The sequence below is a fragment of the Kogia breviceps genome, chromosome 7 (genome assembly GCF_026419965.1).
Source record: "Kogia breviceps isolate mKogBre1 chromosome 7, mKogBre1 haplotype 1, whole genome shotgun sequence".
In the NCBI taxonomy this organism is placed as follows: Eukaryota; Metazoa; Chordata; class Mammalia; order Artiodactyla; family Physeteridae; genus Kogia; species Kogia breviceps.
In genome coordinates this window covers 65,458,712-65,480,458 of record NC_081316.1, presented here as the reverse complement: position 1 = coordinate 65,480,458, position 21,747 = coordinate 65,458,712, and the positions used below count along the sequence as shown (strand labels likewise).

The window sequence follows — 21,747 nt, the reverse complement described above, 5'->3', positions numbered from 1 at the left end:
GGAGGAGAGGGGAGGGAAGACAAGGAGACTGCAGAGGGAGGCTTCCAGAGGGTTCTGTGCCTCTTCAGGGATCAGGAGGAGGTGAGAGAGTAATGCTGGGGCTGAGTGTCCCACTGGAGGACAATAAGTTCTGAGGCCTGGTGGCCAGGCCTGGAGATAGCTCCCTGGTGAGTTTGGGGCAAACACTGACAAAACGGACACTGTGCAGCATCTTGGAGTTACAGGATGTTATCTGTGTGACCCTCGTGCAGGCTTGAGAGGCAAGGCTCATTATTCCTATTTTGCAGAGGCTCAGAGAGGTTTAATTGCTGGCCCGAGGTCACACTGGGTCTGAGTGACCCTAGATCATGCTCTCTCTGCTGAGGGACAGGCTGGAATGTTCTGGAGAAAAAGTGCCCTTTCCTTGTCCCTCCTTGGTCCAAGCCTTCTTCCTCCATCCTCAGGATAGGAGAACTCTCCCAGGCTCTCTCGGCATTTCTCAGCCCGTCCCTCCTCAAAGTTCAAATCTGGGCCTTGGTTATGAGTCCTGAACGTTCACCACACTCAGGTCCCCTGGACTGAGGAACACGTGTCCTTCTCACTATATTTCTCTGTCCAGCCTTTCCCTGACAGTGCTCTCTGAGACCCTCAGAAGAGGGTGTTGACTGACCAATGAACTGACTGCCTGACCAGCTAAAGAATCAGCTGGTAGAACAGCCGACTGTCCCCATACAACCACCCTTGACAATTAACTGGAGGGAAGCCAGGCCAGAATAAGAAATGGCTACATGGGGATTATTTTTCATAGGTTCTAAGACCATCATCGGCAGCCACCACCTCATGGCTGCCGTTAGGGGCCCAGGTGTCAGACAGACCCGAGTTCCAGTCCAGGCTTTGCCATTTACCAGCCCCAGGACCTGGATAAGCCCCTTCCCCTCTCTGTGCTTCAGTTTCCTCACCCACGTCACGGAGTCACAGCCGTTACCTCAGTGGTTTTTGCCAGCACATAGGGTGGCCCCAGGACAAACTCCTCCACCAGGCCACTTCCTGTAGGGAGAGAAGGTGAGCCAGAGAGCTGGGTCTCCCAGCCCCCTGCCTGCCTGGCCCTTCAGGGTTGAACTTTCTCCTGGTTCCCAAGTTCTAGATGTGGCAATGCTCCTTGCTGTCCCCAAGCAAGTATGAAGGCAGGTGGGGTGTTTGTACCTGACAGGGAAGAGAACAATGTTCACTGAGCACCTGCTATGCACCGTGGCAGCGCTGATTCCCCACGTGTTAGTGACACAACCTGTCAGTAAGACAAAGTCTATTATTTACCGAGATAAGGGACAACACCACTTCTCAAAGCTTTGGCAGTATCTCAGAGTGGGGAGGAAAGGTCAATATTTGTTGAGAGTCTGGAAGTTTGTTTTACAGCCAGTTCTTCAGAATGGGGAGAGAGGCGGGTGAGGGAGGGTTGACCAGGATTGGGTAAGAATAGCGATACCCCAGTCCAGGGTTTGCTGGTAGAAACAGCAAGGTGAGGATCTGGGGGGCAGAGATTCGAAGAATCTGAGGGGCACACCCTGCTGATGATTTCTCTTGAAGAGTCACTCCGTCTTTTTTGGAAGTTCCTGTCATAAAAAATCAAGCCATTTTCTGGGGCTGCTCGGTCGAAGAAGAGTAACAACTAAAAATGCTAATGAAGACAGTGGAATAGCAAAGTCAAGTTAATGTCATTGGTAAGGTGTGGTTTGGGGCCTCTAGTGTCCAGGCTGAATGTGGCAGGAGGGTATGGTTCTCGGGGGGGCGCTCTCGGCAGTGGGAAGTAGGGATTGCCGGCCCTGCATTGAGAATGAGGAAGCAAATGGGCCGCTGGTCTAAGGGATTAAAACCAGCTGGGGGATTAAAACCTGGGCAGTTGCCTCCACAGCTAGTGAGTGTGCACGGCAGGAAGAAAGGGGTCCAGGTCCTCAAGTCTTGCGGTTGACTGGGGCTTGGATGGGAAAGAGAGAGTTGATCCAGAGACGGAATGATTGGAGCTGTCAGAGGGAGGCATTAACGTGGAGGGACCAGGGGTGCGTGGAAGGAAGTGGGTTCAGGTGGGCCAGTGTCCTCACAGGTACTTGAAGATTATCAGGAGAGGGGAGAGCATTGGCCCTCAGGAGGCCTACTGTGTGCCAAGCCTGAGCCAGGCACCGGAGATACCTTACCTCCTTGAGTAGAGGCTATATCCTCGCCTTACAGAGGAAACAGACTGAGAAGGACAAAGGGTCACATCCAGGCTCGCAGCCCCATATCTGCCTGAGACGTGCTGTTTATAGCTGGCAGGTGGCTGGAGTAGGCAGGCCCCTGAGCCTTTCCAGGAAAGAACAGGGAGGGAAAATCAGCCCTTCCTGTCAGGCTGCTCTCTGAACCTTGCCCCTCATCCCCCAGACTCAGATTCCTGGCCGTGGAGCGGGTATGGTCACAGCCAGGACCCTGTGCCTTGCAGACATCTGGAGTCTCTGACTGAACTGAAGGTCTCTGGCTGACAGACTTTCGGGGCAACTTTCTGACTGGCTTTCTGAGCAGCTGCTCTACAGTGAGTGGGCAATTGACAGCCCGAACAGACAAGTCTCCGAAAGGACAGTGGACTAGTGGACCAGTGACTTACCAGCTGATGGACATGAGTGCGTGAGATGCCACATGACCCACTGACAGGCACACAGACCCCTTGCCTGCCAGCTCTGGAGCCGCGGGCTGCCAGCCCTTGGAACCACCTGGCATACCTGGGGCCCCCCAAACTGGCTACTCAACTAGGAGAGGAAGAGGCTGGAATTTTTTCCTGGGACCTGGTTCCCTTCCTCTCTCCTTATTCCTACAGGCCACCCCAACCCAGCCCAGGTTCACTCCGTCAGCTGCCCTCTTTCCTGTCAGGGCTGGCCCTTGAAAAAGCCTTCACAGGACGGGAAGGGCCTCAGGGACAACAGGTGAGGTGAGGTGGACACACAGCCCTGGATTCAGGACCCTCCTTTCAAGGGGGAGTTCTATCCCTTATCAGGGAGTCAGACTGTCTGCTGCCAGCCCCCTTATAGAGGCCTCCAGCCCACAGGAAGGGGTCAAAGGGGACTGACAACCAATCTGACCAGCCCTGTTCAGTGACCGACTGGCGACCCAACACATTGACTGGTGGCTGCTCTCAGAACCCAGGGGGACAGGGCCAGGGCTTCCCTCCTCCACCCAGCGGCTCACACTATAGACTGGGCCACAGGAGGGTGGAAGGTGCTGAGCTGGTCCATTGACCTTTTGCCCCCTCCCTCATCCATTCCCTGGGGATCCAGGTCAGTGACTTCTGACCTTCCAGCCTCAGCTCCAGCCTCATCATTGGGTTGGCCCGGTCCCTTGGGGGCAGACACTGCTGCCTTCCAGGTGGCCTTGCTAGGTTTGGCTGGGCCAAGACAGAGAAGAACACTGTGCCTCTTCCCCTCATCAAATCTATGCAAGGAGCACAGAGTGACATTGAGATGAACACCTCCGCTTGTGTTCCCGCACCAACATGAGTCAGCAGAGCTAGTTACCTGTGAGCCTTGGTGTTCTCATCAGAAGCATAGAGATCATGAAATCACCAAAGGCATGGAGTTGTGGAGGCGCTTCACGAGCATGCAGAATGTGCATATGCAAGCCTTTACATACATGGACAGCATGTAGCACAGCCTCTGTGCTATAGTAGGTGACTGGTCTCTACTGGTGAGAGGAACTGGGGTTCAGAAATCATCCTGTCAATCTCCTCTCGTTGAGTTTGCTTGGAACCCCCTCACCTTCTCTTCTCCTTCAAAGTGACCTCCACAGAGCCTCGCCCCAACTTCCCTTATCTAGGCCAACCCCTTATCTCCTCCCTGTCAGGTGTCACTTTTGTTTCAGCATCTCCTTGTTTCCTCTGAGTGTTCATACCCCACAAAAGGGACTCCTTCCCAGCCACACACACTTCCATTTCCTCAACCAAATTCCTCAAACTATTTGTTTTTTTGTTTTTTGTTTTTAATTAATTTATTTTTCAAAATTAATTTATTTTTGGCTGTGTTGGGTCTTCGTTGCTGCGCGCAGGCTTTCTCTCGTTGCGGCGAGCAGGGACTACTCTTTGTTGCGGTGCGTGGGCTTCTCATTGCAGTGGCTTCTCTAGTTGCAGAGCATGGGCTCTAGGTGCATGGGCTTCAGTAGTTGTGGCACATGGGCTCAGTAGTTGTGGCTCGCGGACTCTAGAGCGCAGGCTCAGTAGCTGTGGCACACGGGCTTAGTTACTCCGCAGCATGTGGGATCTTCCTGGACCAGGGCTCACACCCGTATCCCCTGCATTAGCAGGCGGATTCTTAACCACTGTGCTACCAAGGAAGTCCCTCCTCAAGCTATTTAAATAGACATTTTCCCAAAGATATGGCCAATAAGCAATGAGAAGATGCTCAACATCATTAGTCATTAGGGAAAATCAAATCAAAACCACATGAGGGGGCTTCCCTGGTGGCGCAGTGGTTGAGAATCCGCCTGCCGATGCAGGGGACACGGGTTCGTGCCCCGATCCGGGAAGATCCCACATGCCGCGGAGCGGCTGGGCCCGTGAGCCATGGCCGCTGAGCCTGTGCGTCCGGAGCCTGTGCTCCGAATGGGAGAGGCCACAACAGTGAGAGGTCCGTGTACCACAAAAACCAAAAAAAAAAAAAAAAAAACCACATGAGGATTATTTGTACTGAGGTGGATGGACCTAGAGTCTGTCATACAGAGTGAAGTTAAGTCAGAAAGAGAAAAACAAGTACTGTATGCTAACGCATATATATGGAATCTAAAAAAAAAATGGTACTGATGAACCTAGTTGCAAGGCAGACATAAAGAGGTAGACATGGAGAATGGACTTGATGACCCAGGGGTGGGGTGGGAGGGCGAAGCTGGGGTGAAGTGAGAGTAGCATGGACATATATACACTACCAAATGTAAAACAGTTGGCTGGTGGGAAGCAGCAGCGTAGCACAGGGAGATCGGCTGGGCTCGGTGCTTTGTGATGATAGAGGAGTGGGTTAGGGAGGATGGGAGGGAGGCTCAAGAGGGAGGGGATATGGGGACATGTGTATGCATATGGCTGATTTGCTTTGTTGTGCAAAAGAAACTAACAGAGTATTGTGAAGCAATAATACTCCAACAAAAGTCTATTAAAAAAACCCACAGAGATATCATTTCACACCCATGAGGATGGCTATAATCAAAGAGACAGACAATAAAAAGTATTAGCAAGAATGTGGAGAAGTTAGAACCATCATCCATTGCTAGCAAGAATGTAAAATGGTGTTATAAAACAGTTGGCAGTTCCTCAAAAAGTTAAACATAGAGTTACCATATGACCCAGGAATTCGACTCCTGGCTCTATACCCAAGAGAACTGAGAAAAAAAAAAAAAAAAAAAAAAAAAAAAATATATATATATATATATATATATATATATACACAAAAAGAAATTTGTATATGAATATTCACCGTACCTGAAACAATACAAATGTCCATCAACAGATAAATGGTAAACAAAATGTGATTGATATACAGCCATACCCTGGAATATTATTCAGCTATTGAAAGGAATGGAGCATAGGTACATGCTACCACATGGATGAACTTTGAAACATTATGCTAAGTGAAAGAAGCCAGTCACAAAAGACCACATATTGCATGATTTCATTTATATGAATGTATATGAAATATCCAGAATAGGCAAACCCAGAGAGTCAGAAAATAGATTAGTGGTTGTCAGGAAATGTGAGGAGGGAGGAATGGGCAATGACTGCTAATGGGTGCAGGATTTCTTACTGGAGTGATGAAAATATTCTGGAATTAGATAGTGGTGGTAGAGTATGACTTTTTGAATGTACTAAAACCACTAAATTGTATACTCTGAAAGGGTAGGTTTTACGGTGTGTGGGTTATATCTCAATTTTGAAAAATTCCTTAGGCTCCCAGGTATCTTGTGTGAGGAGCCCAAAACCCTCACTGGCGGTGGCAGGCCTCCGTAGCCCCCTCCCAGAGTTTGCCTTCCATCTTCCTGGAGATGGGGTGAGAGGTCCCGCACCCCATCTCTGGGTCAGAAGTGTCGTCAGGGCAGTTTTCAGGCTCCAGAAGGAGCTTGTTGAATGAGCGGAAACTCCTGCCGGGTTGAGAGGCATCTGAGACAATGGAGTGGCTTCTGCAGGAAGCGGGACCCCAGAAGGGGATGAAGGCCAAGGAGGCCTGGGCTGCCAGGGTGTGCAGGTGGTTTTCATCTAAATGGAGGGGTGGGGTCTCCCAAGGCCAGACTTCCAGGCTCCTCACTGAGATTAAACGTCAAGAGACCCTGAGAGATGCCTCTGAAGGGACTGCAGTGAGTGGGAGACCGACATGGTTACCATGGTTACCATGGGAGGGGGAAACCAGACACGCATAATGGGGCCAAGAATCCAGGTTCTAACCTAGCTCTACCTCCTGAGTCATCTCCACACATGGGGCCTCAGTTTGTCCAGGGGTAAATGAGAGGGGTTAAATGGGATGACCTCTTAGTGCCCTTTCTGTGCAGACCAGCAACCTGGTTCATGTACGATTTGGGCATTGGGCTGGTTAGTTCTGTGATTATTGGCAGGGTGGTGTCCTGTGGAGGTGTTGGTATCTGTTCCAAACTACCCCCAGGAAAAGCCTTTATGTCCTGACTTTGGACCAAGACTTGACCATGCACTGGACCCCAGACCTCTGATCCGAGACTGAGCCAGACAGACACAGACCCAGACCCAAAGTCAGCCTCCAAGAGCACTGGATGTCTCACAGATATAGGCCCCAGGGGGGCTAAGGCTGTGCATTTCTACACCAGGGCCACAGCTTAAAGGTTGTGTGGCAGCATCAGAAACTTCTCCCTAGAAGGAAGCTTTACGCTGGGAATGGAATGAAGGTGTGAATAGGTGGTCCCAGTGGGATCTGACCAGCATGGGCACATGGAACGCACACAGCCCCCCTTAGGAAGGGCTCTTTCAGCACCTGGGACGCAGGAAGGCTGATGGTGCTTTGACTCAGATTCTCACCAACCCCTGAAACACCTTGGGCTACCCGGTCAGGGCCATTCTCTGGGATTCCATCTCCACTTTCATGCCCTGGCTGTCTGTCCCACAGGGCCAATTGGTGAGGAGCTCCAGGTGCCAGACAAGGACACCAAAGCCATGGTGGGCACAGAAGACACACCTGGAGGCAAAGCCAGGCCAAATCCTCAAGATTTGCGGCCAAGTGTGTTTCACAGCATCAAGGTACCTCTCAGGGCCTGGCAGGAGCAGGACCATCCAAGCCCAATAGAACAGACTCTGCCACTTACAGACCGTAAAATGCCAAGCAAGTTGCTGCCTTTCCCTGAGCCTCAGCTTCCTCATCTGTAGAATGGGTAGCTGTGATCTATAGAAGCACTTAGCTTGGTTTCAGGCACATGCTCTCTCCTTCCAGAGAGGCTGCTCTGTGGGCAGTGGGTGACCAGTCTTCTTGGCTCCTGTTTTTCTAGCAGGAAAGAGAAAGACCCCAGGGATTCTGAACCTGTATGAATACTGGGAGTGCTGGCTCCACCAAGGGCAGCCCTAAACATCCAAGCCTCCACCAGCACCAACAGGGTGCCAGACCCTGTGCCAGAAGCTGTCCCCACATGGTCTTATTTAGTTCTCATAATAACCTGGGGAGGCAGGGGCGTCTTCCTTGTTGCACAGTTGAGGAAACCGAAACTCAGAAGAACAGACACTCTATTTTTTAAGCTCTGGCATAAACACCCTATTTTTAATTCTTTGAAGCAAGCTTTTTCTTCTCTTGGGAATTCTGCCAGTTTTTCAGGAGGAGTGCAGGCAGGCGGGGTGTTCGGGTGAGGCTGAGTGAGGTGGGGTGTGTAGCTTGGGGGTTCGCTGTGTGCAGGTGGTCTCCCAGGGGAGCTCCAAGGGAGGACTGGGTGGGGTGGGATCTGGAGAGCTTCCTGGGGAAAGGGGCAGGGTGGTGGAACACGGAGCAGGATCCAGTCCAACCTGGGGGACCTCTGGGGGTCAGAGGGGCTCCTGTCATCCTTGGCCCCATGAAGACCCTACTCTCAGTCCTGTGGATTTCAGGTTGCCCCCGGACTCCTGGGGTACCCAGGACAGCTTTCCTAGTTTTTAGGCCTGTGTGAGAATCCATGCATTACTCCAATATCTCTCTCTCTCCTCTTGTTCTGGACTCTTCCTCTCTTCCTCTCTCTCCTCCTGTGTGACTGTCTCCTCTGACTCTGTTTCTCTATCTCGTGGCCTCACTTTCCCTCCCTCTCTCCAACCCCATCTCATCTGTCTACCACCCACCCGCCACGATCTCCCCGGCCCTCCGCCCACCCGCTGCCATCACCGCGGGCCCTCCGACAGTTCTTCGTGCTGTGCCACAGCCTGCTGCAGCTGGCGCAGCTCATGATCTCCGGCTACCTCAAGAGCTCCATCTCCACGGTGGAGAAGCGCTTCGGCCTCTCCAGTCAGACCTCGGGGCTGCTGGCCGCCTTCAACGAGGTACTGGCCCCGGCACAGCCGCAGGGGGGGATATTGAGGGAGACTCACACCCCCCTCCCCCTCCCCCACTGCCCGAACGTAAACCCTTCCTCCCCAGTGCCACATGCAACCCCATCTTAGCTCCTTCCTATCCCGCCTTTGGGGAGCCCTCTGTTGGGGGATGCGGAGGATTTTAGAGCTAGCCAGGGTTCCCATGTCACCCCATTCTCCTTTTGATTCTTTCACCTTTTCAGGCACCCGGCTATTGTCTGCCCCAGGAAGGAATCAGAGGAAGCCAATTCAACAGTAGTGAGAGAGGTTTTAATTAGATCAAAGGCAGAACTTTGGGACCTTGGCGTGGTTGGGGGAGGGGATGATTCCACGGCATGGAGTTGCCCTGGGATCCACAGGCCTCTGCCTCTGGGATGACAGCCAGAGAGCCAGGAGTGGGCAATCTGCTTTGGGTGGATTGGGAGATCCGAGTCCATCTGTGCCCAACCCCTTCCCTACCAGATGTTTTCACCCTCAGAAAAGGCCGCGGTCCCGAGAACACTCTCCTTCTCCCTGACCCCCAGTAGATTTCTGTGAAATTCTCTCTCCCTTGGGTGATGTGTCACATTCCTCCCAACCCAAGACCTGTGGTCCACGCCGAGTCCCCAGGTGCTCCTTAGCACTCCATCCTCATATCTCAGAGGTGGGAAGAGAACGTCATTACCTGGGGTCTTGGGCAAGCCACTCCCTGACTCTAGGCCTCAGTGTCCCATCTATAAAATGGAGAGTGACTGTCCTTCCCAGGATCAGTCCTCCCACTGACCTTCTGCTGATACTGCCCCCTCAATTGGCAAGGAGGTAAGGGGTAAGTACCTCACCCGTGGTCACCAACCAGTGAGCCGCAGAGTGGAGTGCACACCCCAGCTTCTGACGGCAGAGCCGCCCTTCCCTGCAAACTCTTATTTCCCCTTCAGCACCCACATCCGAGGGTTTTGATTCTAAGGCTCAAAATCCAAGCCTTAGTCCTCTGGCTTTAGACTTTCTTTATTTATTTCTCATTCATGACTTCCCAGAAGTTCTAACACGGGGCCCAACCCACATTCTAGAATAAAATTGAACTTCTAGCCCAGTCCACGCTGCTCTTATTTCTCTCCTCTAATGAGACACTATGGCCCTTCCTAGGAGGACCCAGAATCTGTGTTTTTAAGACGGACCCAAATGATTCTTATTCAACCAGCCAGTCCATTCTACAGAAGGGAACACTGAGATTGGCGATAGCGACAAGGCCGTCCCTCTGCTCCACTTTAATGGGTCCTCTCATCCCTTTTCAGGTGGGGAACACAGCCCTGATCGTGTTTGTGAGCTATTTTGGCAGCCGGGTACATCGGCCCCGCCTGATCGGCTATGGAGCTATCCTTGTGACCCTGGCGGGCGTGCTCATGACTGTCCCACACTTCATCTCAGAGCCGTACCACTACGACCACACTAGCCCCGGTAAGAGCAGGAGGGGCTGGGCTGAGGGTATACCTGAGCTGCCGCATTACTGTGCACATGGCCCCTCCCCAGGTCTCCAGCGGTTAGGATGGGTCCAGCTTCCCAGAACACCTACTAGCCCTCCGTGCCATCCCCCCGCCCACTGCCTCCTTCATCTGAAGCCCGGGTGGGTCCCTCAGGCAGCCCTGGGCAGTGGGGTAGTGGGTAGTCCTGGGGCAGAGAAATGAGGCCCTCTGGGCATCTCTTGGTGAGGGCCTGCTTGTATGTCACTGCTTTTATTTTTGAGGTGAGGGTGGGTTTACAATGCAGCCCACTTTAGGGCCTGGCCTGTGTGAGTCCTCAGGAAATATTTATGGAAAATAATATATAATATATAATAATTTGTATATAATAATAACAGTATCACACACCACTTACTAGGCACCACTGTTCTAAGCCCTTTATGTGTACTGATGTATTTAATCCTCACAAGAAGCCAAGACATTGATGAAAGAAAGAATGAATGAGTGAATGAACAAATAAAACCATGAAAGAATTTTGGACAGGAATAGGGAAGCCCTTGTTGAGCTCAGTGGGATTTTGCTGAGAGACAACTTGACAGATGGATGCCTGTCCCTTGGAGAATGACTCAGGCAGCCTTCCCTGTCCCATCCACCTCTCCACCCATTACCCATCTATCCATCCATCCACCTACCCATCTACCCATCCACCCATCCATCCACCAACCCCTCAACAATCCATCTGGTGGTCCACCCAAGAAACCCCTAGTGCTGCCTACTTTGTGCTGGACCCTCTCAGGGGACTCAGTCCTTGCCTACTGGAAGCTCCCAGTCTGGGAGAGGAAACAGACAAACAATACCTCCCCTTCCTCCCCGCCCCCACATTGTATAGATTGTGTGAGGAAGGAAGAACAGGACCGAAGGAGCCCAGGGAAGGAGCCCACGGCCCAGTCTCCATCATGGAAGGCGTCCCAGGGGAAGAGTGCTGTCAGAAAGCATCCTTCCTCCCTTGTCCTCCCATCAGCTCCTACTCTGTGCCAGGCCCACTTCCTTACATTCCTCCGTCCAGAATCTTCACTTTAACAGGGATCTTCCTGTGCAGGGTCACACACATTCTTCATCCTCACTGCCGTACAACACCTTTCTGCTCCCCATGAAACCCCAAGCAAACCTCTTCTCCTGCCTGAGCCTCAGTCTCCACATCTGTCCAATGGGTGGACCGGACTTGGTGACCACCAAGCACCCACGCTGCTCTGACATACAAGGCTATTTCATTCACTCGTTCCTCCTCATTAATGAATTACTTATCATTAGTATTTATGTGCCAGGCCCTCTGCTAGGTACTGGGGACTCAGGGGTGGAAATAAAAAGATCTTATTAAAGATCCCCATAATAATCCTCATATCTAATGTCTAGTAGGCACTGTGCACAGGCACCAATCACCACTCCTAATGCTTACAACCCTTCAAGCAGCTGTTATCATTATCCTATTTTATAAGTGAGGAAACTGAGACTCAGAGAAGGAGGTACTTCCCCAAGGCCTACAGCTAGTAGACGTGCCCTGGTAGCCTGGCCCTAGAGCCTCTGCTCTGAACTACTGAATTATTCTGCTTCTGAATTCCATATTTGTGTAGAACTTCCATGCCAGGGGGCTTGTTCAACAGATGACGAAGCTGAGCCCTGAGGGGCTGAGGGCCTCTCTGCCAAAGTCTCACGGTCTTCAACCCAGGCAGTCTTGGTTGAGGGTCCAGGTCCTTGACCTTGGTTCACATGGCTTTTTCCAGCCCTAAAGAGTGGCTCTCTGGGCTGGGTGGACATGGCTCAGAGCTCCCAGAAAGGGCTGGGCCAGCCACAGAGAGAAGGCCACTTCTACACCCGCATTCAGGATAATAATAGTATGAGGGTCTTCTTAAGTTTGCTCAGCAAATATTGGTGAGCTACAGGAAACAAATGTCTGGTACTAATTTAAGAAATTTCCCTTTATTGCACTCTGCATCTGTGTCCCGAGCTGACACCGAGCCTCCCCATAATGAAGGTCGAGGGCAGTAGAGCCCTCCACAGCCCAGGCCCCAATGTTCCCTCTCTTGCCTGGCCCTGCCTTCAGCCCTGGCTTTGACCTTTACACTCTGTGAGCCAGCCATGCTGAACTTTTCAAGCTCCTGGTTTTGCACGTACTGTGACCCCTTTCTGGAACACCCTCCCCCACCTTCCCTTTCTGGAAAATCTTGTTTGTTCTTCTCCACCCAGTTCAACCTCCATCTTCTTCTACCACCCCACCCCTCCCACCTAAGAGCCACTGTTGCCATGGCACTTCCACATACCTCTGCTCAGAGAGGTGGCATAGGGCGATTTAAGAGCATGGACTCAAAGCTGGACTGCCTGGGTTCCAATCCTGGCTCTAACCCTTGCTAGTTGCTGTCTGAGCATCAGTTTTCTCATCTGTAAAATGGGAGTAATGAGAGCACCCCCTTCCCTGGGTTTGTTGTAGGGGTCAGATGATTTATATACAGGGCATTTAGAACAGTACCTTGCATCAGTAAGTGCTATATAAGTCTTAGGTATTGTCCTAATATTTTTTATCATCTCTCAGCAGACATGCCACAGGACTTTGAGGCCTCCCTGTGCCTGCCCACCACTGAGGCCCCAACCTCAGCCCCGGCCCCATCCAACAGCAGCTGCTCAGGCTACACAGAGGTCCAGCATCTGGCCGTGGTGGGGATAATGTTCACGGCCCAGACCTTGCTCGGCGTGGGCGGGGTGCCCATTCAGCCCTTTGGCATCTCCTACATTGATGACTTTGCCCACAACAGCAACTCACCCCTCTACCTCGGTGAGGACCTGTCCCACCCCTTGGGCTCTGAGGGAGGACCCGGCCCAGGTAGGGCTAAGTATGAGTCCCTGACCTCTGCCCCATGTGGCTGGTAAAGGCCCGGAGAAGCCCTGGAGAGCTCCCCGGCCCTGACCAGGGGAGAAGGGCTGCTCTTGCCCGCTGGAGGCTGGGCAGGCACTAACCTGCAGAAGGAAGCCGGGCTACAGGGGTCTAACGTAGGCTTCCTGTTGCAGGGATCCTGTTTGCAGTGACCATGATGGGGCCAGGCATGGCCTATGGGCTGGGCAGCCTCATGCTGCGCCTTTATGTGGACATTGATCGAATGCCGGAAGGTGAGCCTCAGAGCACACAGTTGTCCCCAGGGGCACATAGACACAGCTGACTGACCACTGATCTCATAGGAGACACTGAGCCAGGGGACCCAAGTTCAAATCCCAGCAACCCCATGACCTTGGACAAGCCTCTTAACCTCTCTGAGCCTCAGCCTTCCCATCTTTGAGATGCTCTCTGTGTCCCACCCACCTCCCAAAGCTGTCATCAGAATGCAGTGAGAATGTGGAGATAAGCTATAAGGAGCCGTCAGATGGAGAGTTATAATTGTTGTCACTATTGTTACGTGTCTTCACCTAGTTCCACCCCTGAGCTCCCCCAGGCCCCCAGCCCCCTGCTCAGACACGCTGTGGAGCAGACAGGGTCATGTACCCTTCTTGGCCTGTGGGACACTCCCATCTGTCAAGGGGACAAGCCTCAGGACACAGAGAGGACAGTGGCATGCTGGAGAGAACTTTGGAGCAGGACTCAGCTACATTGGCCATCTCAGATGGGAAATCCACTGGGTGACCTCTAAGGACCCTTCCAGCTCTGACCACCTCAGAGCCTGACAACCTGTGCTGAGGGCACCGTTTGGGGAATAGCGGTCTCTAACCCAGGTAGTGGTCAGGGTGGGCCAAGGAGTGGAACTGAAGCTGGGTCCGAAGGCAGCCAGGAGGGAGGAGTGTTGGGGATCCCAAAGCTCTGGTACTCTATGAGGAGTGGGAGTGGAATTTTCTTAGAACGGGTCACTGTGGCATCTCAGCTGCCTGCTGGTCCCACCAAGTAGCTCTGAGCCCCCAGCTCTGCCTTCTGCCTCCTGCTGCTCTGATGTCCCATCCCTCAGCTGGAGATTTTCCAGCAAGCCCTAGAAGCCTCGGGTGACACATGTACAGGTAGATGGACAGGCAGATTCTGTTTCTTGTTCTCTGGCTTTTGCCCACGGGTGCCTCCAGTCAGGACAGGCCTGGTCAGCTCTGAACAAGAGTTGCTAGGGATAAACCTGCCCCACCTCCCTTCCTTCTAGAAAGCTGGGCCTGGAGCCAAGTGTGGACTCTGGTTGTAACTCCTCTCTCCCTCAGTGGAACAGTCTTGGGAGTCAGGAATCAGTTTCCCAGACACACCCCAGCTCAGGGGACGGGGGTATGTTTCTGGCTCTGTTGACATCATCCTGGCAGCTATGGCACCTTCACAGGCAGATGTGGCATTTCTGTGGACCCATGTGCCACCTCCCTAGTCCTTCTTTCTCTCTGGGGGATTGCATGGGTTGGGCGGGTCATATCCACTGCAGCACAGACTGGTATGTGAGAAGTGGATCTGAGACGTGTGTGTGAGTTCCCGCCAGCCCGGCACAGAAGCCAGGGGAATAATAAGTGGAAGAGGGCATCAGTGCAGAAGCCAACTTTGCCCCCAGTTTTACAGATGCATTTGCTGAGTGCCAACTGTGTACTCTGGCCCCTGTCTAGGAGGAGCTCAGGATCAAGCACCTGGGAATCAGCCCAACTCATGGGGTTGGTGTCATCATGTATCTGTATTGTTAGCAAGTGTTTGCAGACGCTGTGGCAGTTGAAGGAGGAAGTACCCAACTCAGCCTTGGGGTCAAGAGGTCTGATGGGAGAGGTGGGCACTTCAGTCAGGAGGTACACCTGGGATAATCTTGTCCTAATTACACCTGGAGGGGGATCAAAATCACCTGGGGAATTTTTAAAATTCTTTTTATTGTGGTAAAAGTCACATAATATAAAACATACTATTTTAACCATATTTAACTGTATAGTTCAGTGGCACTAAGTACATTCACATTGTTATGCAACTCTCACTATCCTCCATCTCCCGAATTTTTCACCTTCCTAAACTGAGGCTCTGTCCCCATTAAACACTACCTCCTCATTCCCCCTCCCCACCTCCCACTCCCACCCTCACCCCTACCCCCCGGCCCCTGGCATCTACCAATGTACTTTCGGACTCTATGAATTTGACTTTTCTAGGTACCTATTATAAGTGGAATCAAACAGTATTTGTCTACACCTAATGTATATTAGAATGCATTTTTAAGATTAACTTAATATATGTCCTGCAAACAGATTGTAGCTTTTTTTTCTTTTTTTTTCCTCCCTGTGCTATACAGTAGGTGGGGAACTTGTTAAAGACACAGATTCCTTGGTCACCTTCCCACCCCATCCTGTGGCAGTTCTAAGCTGGTCATGGGTAAGGCCAGGTTTTTTTTGACAAGTACCCCTTGTGATTTTAATCATCGTGCAGGTCTGAGAACCACAAGAGTCATCCTAGCCATCAGTTTCACAATAATAATCACAGTAGTAACAGTAAGCAAAGAGAAAACACCCATGTAGACATTCTATGTGCCAGCACTATTCTAAGTGCTTTACACATATTAGTTTCTATGATTCTCACATCAGCCCTATGATGTAAGTGCTACTAATATCTGTACTTTACAGAGGAAGAAACCGAGGCACCAAGAGGTTAAGTAACTTGCCCAAGGTTATGTTAGTAATGGAATTCAGACCCAGCGGTCCATTTCCAAAGTCCACGACCTTGACCACGACACACATTGCCTTAATAGTTGAAAAAGTTGAGGCCCAGGAAGGGTCAGGGACTTGCCCAAGGTCACACAGGATATGCTAACTGGCAGAGACACAACTGGAACCCAGATCTCCTGACTCCCAGCACAGACCACTTCATGTCTCAAGAGGCCAGTCCCAGGGTGGTGGCCAAGAAGTGACAGCCCATCCTGACCCTAATATCACATGGTCTTCTCTTCTAGGTGGCATCAGCCTGACCTCAAAGGACCCCCGATGGGTGGGTGCCTGGTGGTTGGGCTTTCTCATCTCCGCTGGCACGGTGGCCCTGGCTGCCATCCCCTACTTCTTCTTCCCCAAGGAGATGCCCAAGGAGAAGCGTGAGCTTCGCTTCCGGCGAAAGGTCTTGGCAGTTTCAGACCCACCTGTCAGCAAAGTAAGGCCCCTCCACGCCCCACTCTCGTCCAGGCTCCACCCCCAACCCACTTGTCCTCCTTTATAACTTTAAACTCCGTCCCTCCTGGGCACTGCACGTCACAGCTTACAGAGCCATCTCCCCGACGTCCCTGCACAGTGTGTATTTCCTGCACCTCCACAGCTGAGGAGCTCGAGGGCCAGAGATGGAAGTGACCTACCCAAGATCACGAGACCAGCAAGGACAGTGCTGGAACTAGAACCCAATCCTGTCTGAGCCTACTCCCCTCATTCTAACCACTACCCTACCGCCTCTCTGCTTGTTGCTTAAAGTGTTTGGTAGATTCTGAACGTGCTATAGCAATGTTGAGAACTGGGAGGAGGTGGAGGGTTTGCAGGAGGGTCTGGGAAGGCTTCTCTAAAGAGAGGGGAGTTGAACTGGACGATGAAGGATGTGCGGAAGAGTGGAAAGGAAAGGGAGGGGCATTCTCGGTGTGGAAACAGCCTGGGCAAAGGATTTGGCTATAGACATGAACCTGGCCTTTTCAGGGACAGTGAGGGGACAGACATGTACTGAGTGCCTCCCTGGGGCCAGGCGTCAGGCTGGACCCTGGGGCTCAGCACATGGTCTCCACCCTTACTTAAACCAGGCACAGCCTAGACTCTGAGGACGGAGTCTCTTTAAGAGACAGATAAGTTGTTAAGATGAGTAACAACTGGCGGGGTACTGCAGGGGTATCTCACTGAATTCTTCTGCTGGGCTCATGGTCTTTCCTCAGAGGACCACACTGAGGCCCAGAAGGTGCAAGGATGTGCTCAAGGTCACAGGTAGTAGGAGAAGGCAGGACCGTGTGAGGCCACTGGGCAGGAGAGATGATTCTGGGCCAGGGACCTCTAAGTTTTCCAGGGACCCACAAAAACACAAGGCCCGAAAAACAATAAATTGGCTCTAAAATACAAAAGAAGACAAAATAGAAATGGCTTATAAAAGCTCGATTGTATGTCGTTAGCGTCAGCTTCATTAACTTTTCTTTAATACTCATACACATTTCATTACATTACATTAGATTCTGAAAATCTGTGCATTAGACTTTCTTTTTCCCCAAGTCTGGGAGTATAAAGGAAAAATACTCCTGTTTTACCTTTACCTGTCCCCATGCAATATTTCTGTGGATTTGATTGTTTGCTGGAGTGGCTCACAGAACTCAGGAAAACACTGACTTATGTTTACCAGTTTATGACATAATAAAGGATATGGTAAATGATACAGATGAACAGCCAGATAAAGAGATACATAGGGTGAGGTCTGGGAGGGTGCCAAGCACAGGAGCTCTGTCCCTGTGGAGTTGGGTACATCACCCACCTGGCTGTGTTCACCAACCTAGAAGCTCCCTGAATCCTACACTATTGGGATTTTTTATGGAGGCTTCATCACATAGGCATGATTGATTATTAACTCCCTTTTAGCCTCTCTCTCCTCTCTGTAGAATTAGAGGGCAGTGGTGGGCTGAAAGTTCCAAGCTTCCAATCATGGCTTGGTCTTTGTGACCAGCCCTCATCCAGGAGCCCACCAGAGTCACCTCCCTAAAACAAAAGATGTTTCTATCACCAGGAAATTCCAAGGCATTTCGGGGCTCGGTGTCCGATGCTCTTCCACTCAGGAAATTACCAAGATCTTAGGAGCTCTGTGTCAGGAACTGGGATCAAAGACTAAATATTAGATCAAAAGATTCTCCCAACACCCTTATTTACAAGAGTTTTAGGACCTCTGTGCCAAGATTTTGAGAAATCACAAACAGTTATAAATTAAGGAAGTTAGTGGTTACTAAGTAATTCAATTTCAAAGGGACAATTTATAAAAATCCTGTCAAATATTTTGCAGTAAGAATAATTCAATTTAATGTTGCAGGTTGGTGCATTTGAATATGTTTGCTGTAATATGAGATAGTGACTCATCTTTAGAACAAGAAAATTTAGGCCTAAGAGGAAGGGCTGAAAATGTCTCTGCCTGGAAAAGCTGGGACTTGACCCCAAGTCATTCTGACACCACACCTGGCTGCCTTCACCAGCCCATCTCCCACCCGCTGCTGCAGCACAGGCTATATACATGGGGCTGGGGGGACCAAAGAAAATTGATGTTGGGACAGCCAGCAGGGGCCAGAACAGGAAAAGGCTTGCCTTCCAGCTTCAAGAGCAGCAGATAGCCCTGGAGGGAGTCCTAAGGCTTCAGCACCAGGTGCTAAGAACAGAAGGGATTGGAAGGGACAGGGGAGTGTGCAGAGAGCAGCTGGGGGCAGGGAGATTGATGTGACAGCTGGGGTGTTGGTCCAGGCAGGAACCAGTGCATTGGCAATAAGGCAGGGCGTGGGAATGAGTTCAAAGAGCCACGCAGGAGGGGGACCACACAGACCTGGATCTCGCTCTACCATGGGACGGGCATCCCAGAGGCAGTGAAGGGCTGATGCTGGCTCAGAGGCGGGCGAGGCAGATGTTGGAGAGAGACCAGTTTCAGGGGAAGAAGACAGCTTGGAACCACAGATGGTCCTTCCTGGTTCTGCCTAGCTCAGGCCAAAATATGAATAAGAAGAAATTCCTGGAACTTGGGCAAGAGTTCTTAGAAGCACGGGTGATCACAGAGGAAGGAAGGGAAGAGACTGAGTTGCCAGTTATGGGTAATCTCCAAGCTGGGTCTCGCCACAGAGAAGTGGCTCTTCTCTGTTCTGAATTTGAACAGAGAAGAAGTGCCACTTGAGCCATGGGGTAGAAGAGGTGGAAGAAACAAGGGTGAGCCTCCGCTATGCTGGGCTCAGTCATATGTCAGTCATGTGACCTTGAGCAAGTCACTTCCCCATTCTGTTCTGTTGTGTATGATGCTGAGTTTAGATTCCTGGAGCAGTATTCTGTGTGCCTCAGATTCTGAGAATGCACTATTCCTTGAGTCGAAGCTGCTGTGATGCAGAGATTCGGATTTTTAGAGCTGTGTCTCTGTGATGACTTGAAACCCTGGCTCCCTCGCTGTGAACCTGTCTGGCTGTCTGGATTCATTCTCTCAGCACATCGGGGATGGGGAGTGAGGAGGGAAGGCAGTGAGGGGTTCTTAAAAAAGAACCAAAGGCTGAGAACATGATGATCTGCTTCCAGCAGCATTCAGGCAATAAATATTGATGTGGGAGGAACTGTTCCCCCACCTCCTGAGGCTGCCTAGGCTGGGTCTGCTTGCAGTTGCTTGGGCTGGCCCAGCCCACTCAGGCCACTGATGGGGAGGAGGATGGACCAGGAGGAAGGGCCCAATTAGGCAAAATTGGCAGTCAGAAAGTCCAGGTCCTCATACATGTGATGTGTATCTTCCACGGGGAGTAGGAACAGGCAAGGGGAGAGAGTGAAGTGGGGGACTCTATCTGAAGTCCCTTCAAGCACCCCCTCCCAGGCTCAGGGGTCCTCTAAACACCCTCCTAGAAGGAAATGCAGCTTTTACTGGTATCCAGGAGATAGTGGTATATTGTATAAGGATTGCGTGACCCAGAGAAGGTCTCTGGCCTCAGTCTCCCTGTCTGTCCAATACGCAGAAGACTGGACAAAGTCTGCTAGCTCTGGCAGGTTCATTGGTGTCTCCTTTAAATGGCTCCCTGCCTATGGGGCAGCACATGAGCACTTTTGCAGGAAGACCGAGGGGTGTATCCCACAGCCCTTGCCCCAAGGAGCTCTCAGGTAGTGAAAGAAGGCCAGGAGCAGACAGATGGAGGATGACTGGATGACAGCTCAGGTTTCTCCCACGGCCAGTGCTTAGAGTTGTCTGCCAGGGGGGAGGGGATTAATAGTCACCACAGAGAAGGCTATGAGATGGGGGATGGGGGGGCCATATCGGCATGGGAGGGCCAGGAGCTCTGCTTCCCTGCCTTTGGCTCTGCTCTGTCCATGTGTCTGTGATCTCAGAGCTCAGGTGGCCACCCAGACGTCTTTCTAGAAGTGAACCAGGGCAGGCCTCACCTCTCTCAGGCCTCAGTCTCTCTGTCTACAATTAGCCAGTTTCTAAGGTTCTGTCAAGCCGCCGGGCTCCTGGCACATGGCTCTGCAGAGCCCATAGAGTAAAGATGTTCTCTTAGGGGCTCCGTAGCAGGGCAACTGGGCCCATATAGCTTTGTGACTGTAGGATCCCATTCAGTCAGCAGCCGTCCTGTGCTCTCCTTAGGCCCTTCTGAACTACCCTTCGGGCTGGACCAGGGGCTGAGAACAGATCCCCTGGAGATCCTGTGTCCCCACCCAGACTCTGAGTACCACTGGCCTCTGTCATATTTCCCAGGAGCCTCAGTGTCTGTTATTCTGGGGTATCTCCCAGAGTCTGGGATTAGAATATTACCTGGTTTTAAAGTTCTATGTTTCTAGTAGTTGAAGATTCTCGAGTATTTATGTTCTATTATTCTAAGATTCTGCACCTCAAATGCTGTGTGACTCCCAAAATTCACATTTCTAAATAACTACAATTTTGGCCTGAGTCTATGAAATCCATTGTCTCTTAGTCATTAACCTCGATGTACTTCTTTGAGAAAATGTTCAGAGATGGGGACAGGAGTGGTCAGTGGCAATAGCCTTGAAAACCTAGGACTTAGGGCCTGTCTTTTGGGGTCTGCCCAGGCGGAAGGCCCCTGTTCCCCTGGGACTTTGTGCTTCCACTGCAGCCCCTGTGAGATTCAGGGTGACACAGGTCTTCCCTCTGCCTGGAGTCTCTCCCTTGCTGGCACTGCTTCCAGAGCCCTCCCAGCCAGCTTGGGAGCCCTCTTGTTTCCTTCCCCATCCCAGGTGACCCAAGCCTTGTGACTCCACCTCAGCTCTCTAAGGTAGAAGGACCTGTGTGATCATCCAGTTCAACGCCCACTCCCTCTTACAGACAGAGGGATTGAGGCCCAGAGAGGGTCAAGTTTGTGCCCAGAGCTTGGCCAGCACCACTTCCCCCTGCTCCTGTCTGTACAAGGCCAGGTCTTGGCCCCAAAGGGCTGAAGAGAGCCTTCCTCTCCCTGGCCTGGTGTAGATCATGTAGATCAGAGCTTCCTCATACATTGGGGCTGGAAGGCCCTTTGGAGTGATCTGCTCAAGTGGTTTTCAAACTGCACCCCATAGAACCCAAAGGGTGCCACCATAGGGAGACTGAAGAGAGGGGTTCCCCAGCAGGACTAAGGACCTTCCTCTCTGACACAAACACACACACACACACACACACACACACACACTTCAATCAGACCAGTTCTACTTTTTGGTGTTTTTATATCAGTCTTTTGAGTGAGATTTCACTTGGGAAGAGGGTTCTGTTGCAAAAATTAGTTTTAAAAACATTGGTCTAGTCCAATACCACCAAATGATAGAGGAGGAGACTGAGGCTGAAGGAGAGACGTGTTTGGTAGCTGATCTGGCCCATGAGGCACCATGTAAACGTTTCCTTAGTGTCTGAGTTGGAGGCATCGCTTAGTGGCAGGGAGGAAGGCCAACAGCCGCTTTGTCTGCACCATCCTGACCTGGGTATGAATTCTAACTCTGTCACTTACTAAGTCTGAAATCTATAAAATGGATATAACCATACAATCTATATTTTGGGGGCTTTGTAAGAAGGAAATGAGGCAAAGTGTTGAGGTGGGTGGTTCAATACCTGACATGCAGGCTCAGTAACCAGGAGTGCTTGTTCTTAGCATGGATTAGGCCAGCTCTTAAAAA

At 51.4% G+C, this 21,747-nt stretch overlaps 1 protein-coding gene across 4 annotated transcripts in view; it reads left to right on the top strand.

Moving 5' to 3' along the window:
- SLCO2B1 (solute carrier organic anion transporter family member 2B1) overlaps positions 1-21,747 on the top strand; it is a 50,009-nt gene that overhangs the window by 6,654 nt on the left and 21,608 nt on the right. Inside the window, exons 2-7 of one of the 4 annotated variants that reach the window (XM_067038485.1) lie at positions 7,107-7,237; positions 8,354-8,491; positions 9,793-9,955; positions 12,548-12,784; positions 13,018-13,116; positions 15,876-16,066. In XM_067038485.1, coding sequence (XP_066894586.1) covers positions 7,107-7,237; positions 8,354-8,491; positions 9,793-9,955; positions 12,548-12,784; positions 13,018-13,116; positions 15,876-16,066 — 959 coding nt within the window. Of the gene's footprint in view, positions 1-7,106; positions 7,238-8,353; positions 8,492-9,792; positions 9,956-12,544; positions 12,785-13,017; positions 13,117-15,875; positions 16,067-21,747 lie in introns of all 4 variants that reach the window. The other 3 variants (XM_059070864.2, XM_067038486.1, XM_067038487.1) reach the window with 3 other exon arrangements.